This window comes from Dicentrarchus labrax, unplaced genomic scaffold, assembly GCF_905237075.1.
Source record: "Dicentrarchus labrax unplaced genomic scaffold, dlabrax2021, whole genome shotgun sequence".
Classification (NCBI taxonomy): domain Eukaryota; kingdom Metazoa; phylum Chordata; class Actinopteri; family Moronidae; genus Dicentrarchus; species Dicentrarchus labrax.
In genome coordinates this window covers 24222924-24236060 of record NW_026136720.1, presented here as the reverse complement: position 1 = coordinate 24236060, position 13137 = coordinate 24222924, and the positions used below count along the sequence as shown (strand labels likewise).

Genomic DNA, 13137 nt, shown 5'->3' with positions numbered 1-13137 from the left:
AGGCTACTTCTGATTTCTGAACAGGTTTTTGGATGCCTATCTGCGATGGACAACTGTGTCTGGAAGGAGTAAGTTCAGCTGATTCCTGAATTATGCGTATGATGCCTGTCAGACTTGAGTTATGATGCATTTAAATTTTTTTAACTTTCAGCTGTAGTGTCACTGCAAATCATGTTCAGCGAGCTCTGACCTTCAGCTGCCTGGCGAACTCCACGTGGTTGTCGTAGACGAGGACGTTAGCGATGAGGTTCTCTATCTCTGTAGAGAAGGAGGTCGGCCCCTCTATGGCGTTCGGCTCAACTATCACTTTCAGCAGAGTGTGAGGACACCGGGTCCCATCCCACACCTGAAAAGACACAAAAACATGTAAAGATGACGGGATTTAGACTCTGCTGACCAGCGCAGGACACAGATATTTTCAACCTTACAGACAGAGAAAAGTGATGCTGATCCATCTGTCTGTCCAACTTTTTTGGTCCACAACATTATATCTACAGATCTAATTGTCAGATGAATCACTCAGTCTATATGTGTAGAATATGATTACATACCTCAGTGTTTCCTCTAGGATTTTTTTCAGCAGTGGGGGCAGGCCTGTCCGAACAACATAGTTCTACTTGTTGTTAAATTGCAATGTGAGCGGCAGCCAACGAGGGTGCATTATGTCGGCAGGATCATTTAAAAGGCAACCGTGACTACATTGTAAACAAGATACCATTTCTGATACCGTGGCGGCAGAAACTTAACAGCGGCGGGCCGCCGCTCCAAAATCAACATAGAGGAAACACTGTACCCCACAGATCATCAAGAGATCCTTTATCAGAAACACCAACTAATAAATAACAAGTAATATAAACACATCACAAATTATATATTATATTTTAAAATGAATTCCATATTTATTCATGGCTCCTACAGTCTATAAAAATCCTTGTATCAACATGTTAATATAAAACATATATTCCATATCATCCACCCCTAATCTGAAACTATCAACCATCAAACAAACACTAAACTGTGAGACCAGCTCGGTATAAAGTCTTTTAGTTGGAAGTACAGAGTCTAAGTATGGATCTCATATGTTACAATGTTACATGATAATATTTGTGATTTTGAGCAGGGTTTGTTATACAATTTTAGACAAATTCAAACCATCAAGGATAATTACTTCCTATTTTGATACTTTGATACTCTTAATGACAACAGCTACTGTGTTATATTTATTAATACAAGCAATATGGCTAAAGTCCTCCATTATGGTAAAGTTGATTTTACATGCAACAGGGTAATATTTGAAGTTGTCCTGAAACTGTTTGTTGATAAAACAACCAGGCTGAGAGATAAAGAGGGAGAGAGTAGAGATGCACAATAATCTTTGGGGCTGATATATTATCGGCCGATAATGGGAAATGTATATTATTAAGAATTATTGGGGTAATTAAATTGCGGCTGATAAATTATCGATCCATAATAATAATAATTTATCTTTAATTCTTATGCAAAACATCTATGAAAGCCAAAGTATGTTTGTGAAATGTTTTGATTAACTTAAGAAAAATAAAGGAATATTTGAAGCATCAGAATTATCGGTTATCGTATTGGCTGAAAAAAATCCATATCTTGCGTCCCGAGGAGAGAAATCACATAAAACAGCCGGGTCACTGATTTGTCCACTGCACCAAGAGCTACTAAAAGAAAAGCTACCACCGTATAAATGCTATGGAAAAATGTTTTGTTCGACAAATTTATATTGTCTCAGAGTACACATCACAACGGCCAACCTTATTTCTCCATAATTTAACTCACTTCCATTGTACCATCGGGGAGGCAGATATCAGAGACTAGAAACCTGGACAAATAAAACTGGATAAATACCACTAAAGGGAAGAGAGAAAATATCCTTCGTCCATTTGGAAAAGAAAGGGTACAGTTTAAATACTGTTTAAGGGCTGCAATGACCAATTATTCTTATTATTTATTAATGTGCAGATTATTTTGTTGATAATTGTTTAGTCTACATGATGTTACGGAGTGTAAAAAAAAACAAGTTTGTTAAGTCCAGGGCGACATCCTCAAACGTCCAACAGTCCAAAAACCAAAAAGATAATCACTTTACAATGACATGAAACAGAGAAAGGCAGAAAATCCTCAAACACAGTACAGTAGGAGAAGCTGGAACCAGAGAATGTTTGTGTTCTTGAATAAAAAATTACAATTAATTGATTTATTAAAACAGCTCAACAAACTCATTCTTTAAGTTTAAAGGCTGCTAAATCCAAACTACGGTGTGAACAAACAATGATCTCAGGTGCTTGAGGAAAGGTATAAAAATCTATTCTTCATCTAATAACCTTTTATGATTCAGGAAACATCCTCTCCTGGTTGCATGTGTTGTAGTGTAACAGCAGGCTCAGAGCAGAAATCAGTGAGAGCAGACTGGCAGCAGACCAGCAGTCACTGCCAAATCCTGCTCAAATTTATCTCCTCTATTAGCCTCTCTGGCAGGAAACCAGCTGCCACTTACAGCCTCATTTCTGCTCTGAAAACTGAGGTGGCAGGTAAAACAGCTCAGGACCAAGATAAAATACATGAGACCTCCTCCCATTGAGGCCAGCTGACTGTGAAGTAGATTTACTATAGGACAGATGAAGACTGAAGGCAAACAGCTCCACTGTTCCAAAGTGGAAAATACAATATGAACTGCTTAAGCAGGATGAAGTTTTAAAAGGAACCGTTATGGAGGAACGAGGAGGAAGCAAGACAGCAACGCAGCTTCCTAACAAAGTAACAAGTCACATTAACATCAACAACAAGAAAAAAAACAGGTGACTGCGGGTAATAAAAACAAGACGGTAAGAACAAATTCATATAAGCTGACAGTAAACAGCCTCCAGGGAAGCTTCCTGGTGATTGTGTTGCAATGTGAACACATACTGCAGGGATTTTGTGCTGTTTATTAGCAGAAACTCACGTTAAAAGGTAAACTCCACCCTCAGATATACTGCTTATTATCATTTGTCTGTTAAATAGGTTCAAGCCTGGAATTAATATATATTAAACTATACTTTAAAAAAACTATTTGTGTATTTTAGATTTAGGAATTCCTAAATCTAAAATACACAAATAGTGACTTAGTGCCTGGTGCCGGCAGCCACAAGGAATCAATATACAGCCTTTGGCGTGTGGCGTATAGTAATGTGCTCATTTTCTTTGAAGCATAATAGATGGTAAAAGGAGTTCACTTATATAGCTTGTTTCTACCTTAACGAACAAAGCGCTTTAGAATTGGCTGCTCATTCACACACACTCGCAGAGCGATGGTGACCAAGCTGCCTTGCAATTTGCTGGCCTGCCCATAGGGAGAAACTTCAGGACACTTCGACATGTGGACGGGAGGAGCCAGGGATAAAACCACCAACCCAGAGACTTGTGAACGACCCACTGTACCACCTGAGCCACAGCCATCAGTACAAATAGGCCTAATAAAAATATATTTCATAAAAATGTAAATGATTTCCTTTTCCTTTCATTAGTGGCTCTTCCAGGTGAGTTGGGGCACCTCCACTATGAAAACTATGAAAATGGGGTTACCACTCCATGCAGAGGGTTCACTTCTGGTGAAAAACTCTGCACGCAATTTTTTTAGAAATAAAATAAAATAAAAATTTCACTGGAGGAAGACAAGTTTGCACATTTGCAAAATAGGCTGTAAAAGTAGTTTCCATTAATGGTGCTGAATTACAGCAGTAAGAGGGAATTCTCCTGAACAATAAATCTGGTGCTTCTATAGTCATGTTCCACATTTTTATATTTTTACTTCACTCTGGTTCAATTTTATTCTACAAAATAAAAACAAAAACATACATACCATAAAACTTCCAATAAAAGCAGGGTCCCTAATAGACGCAGGTCTCATTTAAAAGCCTGGTGTGGCTACATGTTTTGACAAATAAAAGCAGGTCTCTAATGCAGGCCTCGTCGGGATTTTATAGAAATGATCTTGATGTATAAAACCTCTTAAAACCCAACAGGTCGCCTGCTTGAGCAAGTTTCAAGGCGTTTCGATATCCTACTTCTGTCAATATGTACATAATACACATCGTAAGATCAGTTAGATTCTCCACAATTCAATCGTTCACTATATTTTACGAAAACTATCAACACCAAAGTAAAATGTTAATTCATTCGGTAACACGATAAACAAGAGAGACGGGAAAAAACCTCTGAAGCGATCATAATCATCATGTTAGTTGCCAAATTTGCTGAATAAAACTCAAGAGAAGCAGCAGTTAGAGTTTAGTTTAGTTTTTTATTAAAGGAATTAAACGCCTGTCCCAAATAGAGGCCTATCCCCAATAAAGGCAGGGGGAGTTCAGTGATTTAAGCAAATAAACGCCCAGGCTATTATTAGAAGTTGCTACATAGTGATAACATGCTGGCCTCTGAGTGATGCCATGTATCTTTAGGAAATCAAGTCTGTAGTTCACCATGTATGTGACTTTCTTACCTTCAGCAGGGTGCAGGTGGTGTCGATGGGAGCTTTGGCCAGCAGCTGGCACGTCAGGTCGAAATAAGCTTTGGGCTGAACAGCAGAAAGAGGGGATGAGGGAACTGGAGGGAGGATAGTCTGGCTGGCGGCCCAGGATCGCAGCTCCTCCACAGTCTGACGGTCCTCCTGGTCCAAGTGGAAGGAGCGGCTGGAGGTCCGTGGATCCATGGCGCTGCCTGCCACCCCATCAAACGTCACCACTGAGAAACCGAAGGTGTTGACCAGCGTGATGGAGTCATTGAAGAACTGAGTCTGTTTAGAGATACATGGAATCATCACTGATCTAGAATTCATGTATCTCTAAGTTACATATTCTCAGTTCAAGAACAATACTGGTGTTTTTTTATGTTTCAGTTTCTAACTTCCTGCCTTCTTTATTACAAAATAGCATGTAAATGTTTTAATTAGCAAGACCTTGACTCTGTGCATGCGGACAATGTCTCCGATTTGAAAGATTTTTGGATGGTCCTCCAGCTTCTCACAGAAGATGGTGCAGCCAATCTTCTGGTTGGACTGATCAGTAATCTTCAGGCTGGAGCAGAAGTCTGTGGAAAGAATGTGATCAGATCTCTGAGAGACAAATGGGAAGAGCCAAGGTCTGAGAACAGTTCAGCTGCTCTTGAAAGAGTTGTTATTTATTGCATATTTTTCATCTTGGTGAAGCACGTAAAACAATACTTTACGAATATGAGTTTATTATTTACTAATGCACGATGATTCTTGTTTAAAAAGACAAACTTTAAGGACTTTCTTCTTCTGACAAATCCTGCTTTGTGATTTAAGTCCACATGGATGAAGTTCAAGTTTATTGTCATTTTTACAAGTACAGTGAGAAGCTTGTGCCCCAGCTCAATCACTTTGTGTACATACATAAATGCAGACCATACTGTAACATTTAAGGCCCACAACAATCTACGTAATAGTAAAACATACAACCCACATGAGCATATGCCCAGTGCATTCACATGTAACACAGTTGCTGTTGAGGAACCATGAGAGTTTATCGGTGATGCGTAAACATATTTCAACAGATGATTGTTAATGGAAATAGGAGTATAATTCTCTCTGGTCTTCTTCAAATCAGCTATGATGTATTTTGTCTTACTGACAATAAGAGAGATTGTTGTAATGACACCATAGGGCTAGGTCCACTTTTATAGGCCCTCTCATCATTGTCAATTACGAGTCCAATCACTGTGGCAAATAAGCAAATGTTATATTATTGTTGCCATATTTGGCAGCACAGCCATAAATAGGTTGTACAGTAAATAGTAGTAGATGGTAGTAGACATACCAGTTCTCAGAGTTATTGTAGAGGAGTATGTAGGTTAAAAATCATCCATGTAAAAAAAAGAGGAAACTGGATCTAACCACTTTATTGATGTGATTCTTAAAGCTGGAATAAGAATTAAAAATGACATCAAGATTACTGGAGGAGGAGTCACCCTGATAGCTCATCTGACAGAGCTGACTCCTTATGTACCAAGACTGAGTCCTTGCTGCAGTGGACATGGTTTCAGCTCCAAGTTGTGGCCCTTTGCTGCATGTCATGTAAGTAATTTAAGACTCTCAACTGAGCTGACTGCTGATATATTGAAATACTGTGTGTGTGTGTGTGTGTGTGTGTGTGTATATATATATATATATATATATATGTACTGCACATTTGTGCATATTAGTGTATCTATCTGACAGGATTTGATCTGTGTTACTATGACTGTGTATCTTAGTGTGTGTGTGTGTGTGTGTGTGTGTGTGTGTGTGTGTGTGTGTGTGTGTGTGTGTGTGTGTGTGTGTGTGTGTGCATGTGTTCCTTCAGTGTCTCATCAGATGGATTTTTCTAATATCTTTGTTTGGAAAAAAAAAAAGATGCCTGAAGGATCCACAAAGATGATGACAAAGTCTGGACGGTTTCCAGCCTTGCTGCTGCTTTCTCTTTATTATATTTCCCAAAACACACACAAACACACACTATCATCATGTGCTGCATGGCTGCAGGTCGACTCAGACTGAGTGGCCTGGTGTTTGTTGTATCAACATTATTGCCATCGCTCTCCTATTGTAATTCTGCCACAACTGTGTTTTCTGCACTTCGTGATGATATCAGTTGCAGTGTGTTAACAGGGAAATTAAGTAAAAGACTAAACATTGTTCCAGAGGTTCAGTGGATTAGATTAATGCAGCTTCCTATGATGCTGACAAGTACTGAAGTCTTTAAAGCTTTTTGAGCAGCCTGCTCAAACCCAGACATCCTTTAAGACTATCAACACATAAACTGAAAATATATTTTGCCACCCCACTCCTCTCCACACCTTTCTGAGTGTGTTATAGGAATAATCAGAGACATTTCCATCTAAAAAAATCCTCTGCACTCACTCAGCACTGATCCAGCTTTTATCACTTCATGAAAGATTTTCACTTATTTTCTGTCTGTCAGCTCCTTTCTGTCTCAGAGGAGGTGATGAGGTTTATGTACCCAAGTCTCATTTACCAAAAACGCTTTCTTTCTTACATTTTGAAACACGTCTCTAAAAAGTATTAAACACAGCTGCTGAACATCTTAACGTCCCTGCATGGTGCTTTATTTTATTTTTTTTAAATACAGTAACTGTTAATTAGCTCCATAGGACAGAGTTGTTACAGTTTAGATACCGATAAATTTCAGGTTAGAATTCTTTAATATATAATGTTCTATTCAGCCCTATTTATAACACTGATTTTTTTCCTCATAATATTACTTTGACTATATCCTTGAGACCTCAGCAGTGGTCCTGATACTCATACATACCAGATAAGTATACAGACATAAATATTTTCAATCATTCTAGCACCATGGCTCTAGGGATGGGAATGTTGTTTAGTCGGTCCACCACTTCCATCCAAACCGAAATATCTCCAAAACTATTGGACTAACGACATATCCATCAGCTGTACTTTGTGTTTGGGGCTAATGATAATGATAGCATGCTCAACTAAGATGGTTAACATGGTAAACATTATACCCGCTAAAATCACTTAGCATTGTGACTGTGAGCGTGTTAGCATACTGACATTAGCTTTTAGTTAAAAGCACAGCTGTGGCTAGGTACAGTCTCACAGTGCAGATAGCATGGTTGTAGACTCATGCAAACACACTACACTTGAGAAACATACATTTACTGTCCATCATTTGGTCATCATTCCAGACTGACCTGTGCCACGGCTCTTGAATGGCTGTTTGAAGAAGACCACCACTCCGTACACGTTCACTACAGATCCAGCCTTCAGGTCACCCAGTCGGACGTAGGTGTATTTTGGAGCCTTGGTCGTCCTGGAAGCCTGAGGAGAAGAAAAAAAAAGAGTAGAAAAAGAGTTAAAAAGAGGCACCAGCAGAAATCCAGAAGCACATTGACATGCATTACATTAGATTACGTTTATTTGGAGGCTTTTCACCAAAGTTAATAACATTTTCAGTCCTTCCCACACACCTACTGAGAGGTAGTAGGTGCGTGGGAAGATACTGCAGGGTTCAGTGTAAGATACCGTATATATATATATTTCTTAAGGTCGTAAAAGTTTAAGTTTAAAAATTGGAAAACACTTTAACTGGCAAACTGCTGCAGTTTGACAACATCCCTGTCATTATACTGATGAGAGGACGCTTTTGCCAACTACTCATTTAACAGATTTAGTAGCTAATGTGTTAAAAAAATGTCTGTAAATATTTACATAGTTTCCACTACATTGATTCAGATGTGGCCCCTCATCATTCCCCTGTGCATAATATAACCTCATTTATCATTATTCACCACACCAACACATTGTCACAGCAGGAGCCCAACTGCTTTCTCTGCTGCTCTGTTCATCTGCTGCTGTGAGCTCAAGATTAAGCTGTTGATACTAAAACATCACTTCCTGCACGGGTTTCATAATAACTGTGTTTTAATGTGAAGGCAGTGGTAGGACTTTACTGTAAAACAACCACGTGTGGATAAAGCTAATGACATTGCAGCTAACAATGCTCACTTCACAGCAGTTTAACATGAGATTTAATGTAAGCATGACTTTGTGACATCACACTAGTTTGGAAGCCAACTGTGGTTCAAAATGCAACCATTTGGACTTTTTAAAAACAAATATTAATTCACACACATACATATACATACAGGTGAAGGGATTAGATGTAGCACAGGCTTTCTTTGGAGATTGTTGCCACCCAAAATGCCTGATTTTACAGCACCTTTTCTAAACAACTGAGATGCATGTTGTGATGTTTTTAGCCATTTTCTTGCAATGCAGTTGTGGGGAAAGTTTCAAAGATAGTTGCATTTTTTTGTATAATACATTAAAGATTTAAGGCAACTTGTTCCGGTGAGAATAAACTCACTAGTAGTTTAGAGACGTATGACTCAATGTTTTGTGCGAGGGATTTCTATGATTTTTTGATGAATTTGTGTTAATCACAACTTCCTGGAGAGAGTTTCACAGTTTGGGCAAATCTCAAGCTTCAGATATAATATAACAAAGATTCACTCATCTTTGTCTCCTCTTTCATGTTCCCATCCTGTAGACATACTGTGATCACAAAGTATGTTCAGTATTTGATTACAAGACTAATCCTACATTACATTCTGCAGCAATGAAGAATGGAAAATATTTAAATAAAGACTAGATGTACTAGACTAGATGTCACATCTATTATTACAATGTTAAAACTATGTGTGTAACTGACATACATGATAACATGCTAACTGTGTGGTCATCATCATCTCTGTATCATCACTGCAGACTATGATAAAGGAAAACTGAGGACAGAACAGATGTTTCAAAAGTAAAACACTAATCATCAAGTCTTCTGAGATTGACAGATTTTGTAATCTTGGCATTTAACTAAACAAATGCCATTTCTGACAAATGTTAAAAGCTTAGGAAACGACCGATCAGAGAGCCTGACAGTTTTCAATTCCCTGCATCTATTTCAACATTTCTTCAGTCAGATGTGATTTTCCCAGGAGGATAATAATGATCTGAAAAATTAGCATATGCTCATGAAAGAGAAACCCAGACAAAGGCAGTCTGTCCAACATTTATTTTTACCAGCTTTTGTTCGACAGTACAGATCAAACTCGAATCGGCTTTAAATTTTGATCACTGGCTTCTGAAAATATTTAATCTCTTTCATTTATTTTTATTGTGTATGTGTAATTCTGTCTGTTGATTTATTCTGTTTTAAAAGTGTTTATCACAGCTCTACCTCACTGTTACTCTACTTTATTAATCTGTCACTGGCTTAATATTTGATTGGCTGTGGTTGTACAGCAGTTTGTATGTATGTTTTTTATTATATTATTGTATCTTTAACACTGGCAGCAGCCAGCAGGTTATCTCTGCAGTGACTTCACCTGGAGTTGAGAGCTGACTTCTATATTCGTTCCCACGTGTCTCTGCAGGCTGACAGTCAGATGGGCTTTAATCATGAAAGACGTTACTTTTGCAATTTTTCTAAACATTCACTGAGGAGGAGATCTGTCCCCGGCATTCAACACCTGCTAAATAACATTAATTTACTACAGAAAATTAAATTTTCTTTTTTTTTTTTGGAAATCACAATGTGACCAAAGTACACACGTCAAAACAAACAGCAAGGAGATATAAATTTATATCAAAGCAAAAACTGGCTTTTACTTGTCACCAGGACTGGCAAATGAATGTCGAATCGTTGATTGAATTTCAGATTTAAGCGAGTTGTGTGCACACATTAAATGATTAAAGTACTTCAAAGCGATTTACAAAATATTTGTCTTGTAGTGACTGGGTTTGATTTTTTCCTTTGAAAAAAATTATGTATTGCATTATAAATAGTTGTATTATTACAAAAAGTTGTAATAAAAATACAAAATGTCATAACAGGTTGTGACAAAAGGTCATGTGTGACAAAAAGACAAAAATAGCCTGTAGACACTAACCAGACAAGTATACTGGTCACAGAAATGTGTGTCTGTCAAAATATCAGATTTCTTTTTCACAGTCAACTTCTTCTTTTCTTGTTCTAGCCTTGTTCTGCCCTTGTGACAAGTTTTGTCCACTGATTTCTAAATGTTTGAAACAGTGGTTGTAATTCATAAAAGTAATGAGATCAAGAAGTTACTGAAAGCTGTGAGGTTTAAAGACACTCGCACGAAGCAGTGACAATCCTCATTGCCACATCACCACAGAGACACAGAGGTCTGGTGAGACCCTGATCCAGCCGAGGTGACTCGGGGACAGCCAGCAGCTGACATGAAGTGTCCTGACAGATACAAGACCTCCACAACACACTCCAGCAGCCTCTTCAGCTAACTAGGCTTCTGACTCTGACCTCAGCGGAGAGTGGAGAGCTCCTCTTGACGGCCGGTAGGGATCTGGGGTCAGGAGGAGGTGGCAGTCGGGACACCTGAAGGACAATCAGAATCAGAACCAGAATCAGAAATACTTTAATAATCGCAGGGGGAAATTATTTTTGTTACAAAACTCCAGATATACAAACAACATATATTATACAAACAACATCTATTAAGAACAAAATATATATATATATATATATATATATATATATATATATATATATATATATATATATATATATATAAAAGATCAAATGTACAGTTTAATAATGTGCAAAAAGTGCAAAAATGATTGTCCGTTGTTTGAGTCAGATTACAGAATTACAGAGACAGACAGAGAGGAGACATTACAGCCACCACAGCAGACACACTGAATTAAAAATGAGTGAAATAATATCTATAAAATGTTGTAAATGTTGTAAATACATTTTTTTTAAAACTGAGTGAACTGTAAAAATAAAGTAAAATACTTGAATTTATTATTTGTTGTTGTCTCAGTAAACTACAGTTAAAGGATATGTGTGTCTTAGTGAGTGCATACGTGTGAATATAAGAAGCTGTAAATCACAGGGTTTTATAACATGTATTAAGAACACAACCTATGTGTGTCCGCAGATCACACCCCAAACTTGGGTAAAAAGGATGTCACCATGGGCAAACAGCCAATTGTATTTGGAGTTTTTGTCTCGGAACAGTATAAAATGTGACGGTTATTTTGCCTAGAAGTGCACAGACACAGAGGGGACTGTATTTTCCCTTCACCTCATCAGGACCCGGAGGATGGGACTGTGTTTTCCCATGCATCAGACTAGTCCGAAAAAAGAGTTTGGAACTGGCTCAACTTAGTTGTTAAGCCAAAAGTGGTGAGGCGGTGTGTGATTGGCTAATGAATGAATGCTTTTTTTTTTAATGAGTAAATATTTGATATATACTGGAAAAAAGGTTTTGAAATTGTGACATTTGGTTAACAGCGTGTCTGTTTTGAGCAACCCTGTCGTGTTTGTTAATCTAGTGATGTCTGAGCCTGCCTGTAAAACATGTGAAGGATGTGAAATTCATCAGCGGGTAAACAGAGACACGTCTCCAGGTGTTGTTGTTGTTTTTGTTATGTCTGTCTGACATGACGTAGAGTGAGAAACAACCGATGAATCACGTTCAATTTAAAAGCTCACACAGAAGAGCTCATGCTCTAACACTGTAAGACCCTGCAGACTGAATTCAGACAGACAGACAGACAGACCCCCAGTGTACGGGGGGTCATGACCTCACTGAGGGTCACTTGATCATGATTCTGGGTGTCAGAGATTAGGCACCAAATGATTTTTAAATTGTGCAGTTGACTAGAAGCCTTCGTTTGGCTTTTGTGTGTATGTGCCTGATATCATGTTTTGCAAAGTGTGCAGAGTGTGTTTGGATGATGCTTTTGAATTCATGCTAAAATCTCATCTACTATTACAAAATACTGTGGTTTGCTTTCAGACCACACATGAACCACACCAGAGATGGCTTGGAAGGGGACAGAGACTGCTCGAAAAATAAGGGTCTTGTCCTTGTTGTTTGATGCACAACAGAGCTTGTTTACACCCCGGTATTAACATGCGTCTTGGGCAAGTGTTGAACCTATCGTGACATCGTGAATATCGTGAGAAGTGTGTGGTAGTGTTTTTTATTGCAGCCAATGGAGCTCCCCCTGCTGGCCTTTACATAGAATGCAGGTTTAAGACACTTCCACATTTGGTTTCACTATATAAACTGACAATGGTCTTCAGTCTTGGGACACATTGGACCACATATCACATATGTGTAATTTATGAACCGTTCCAGTAAGTAAACACAAAACACACTGTGTATCTGGTTCACTGTAATGCAAATTATGTGTTTGGGCTCTCTTACCAAGATAAGCAGCATATGTTTGTGAAGACATTGTTTCAAGTGATGAACTTGGTGTTGATTGAGGAGAAACTTTAGAAACTTTGTGAAACACTGTCTACAACAGATTCTTCATTATTTGGGACTTTTTTTAAATCTGGCAAATATTATACATTAAGTTATTTCTTTCTTTGTGTAAAAAAAAACACTGTCCGGCTGCTACTGTTGGGCCAGCAGTTTAAAACAACAACGCATTTTGTCTTTGCAAACAGACCATTCCACCGTCTAACTTTAGGGTTAGACGGTGGAACAACCTCCTCTACTGCCGTCCACTGTGAGTGGTTCTTTGGGTGACAG

The 13137-nt window shown here is 38.3% G+C and overlaps 1 protein-coding gene across 4 annotated transcripts in view; it reads right to left on the bottom strand.

The window, feature by feature from the left end:
• pot1 (protection of telomeres 1 homolog) overlaps window positions 1–13137 on the bottom strand; it is a 64313-nt gene that overhangs the window by 30179 nt on the left and 20997 nt on the right. For all 4 annotated transcript variants that reach the window (XM_051383488.1, XM_051383487.1, XM_051383490.1 and 1 more), the window contains 5 exons: window positions 10887–10961; window positions 7741–7867; window positions 4964–5094; window positions 4508–4801; window positions 191–346 (listed from right to left, as the gene is read on the bottom strand). In XM_051383488.1, the coding sequence (XP_051239448.1) occupies window positions 191–346; window positions 4508–4801; window positions 4964–5094; window positions 7741–7867; window positions 10887–10961 (783 nt within the window). The remainder of the gene's footprint in view (window positions 1–190; window positions 347–4507; window positions 4802–4963; window positions 5095–7740; window positions 7868–10886; window positions 10962–13137) is intronic.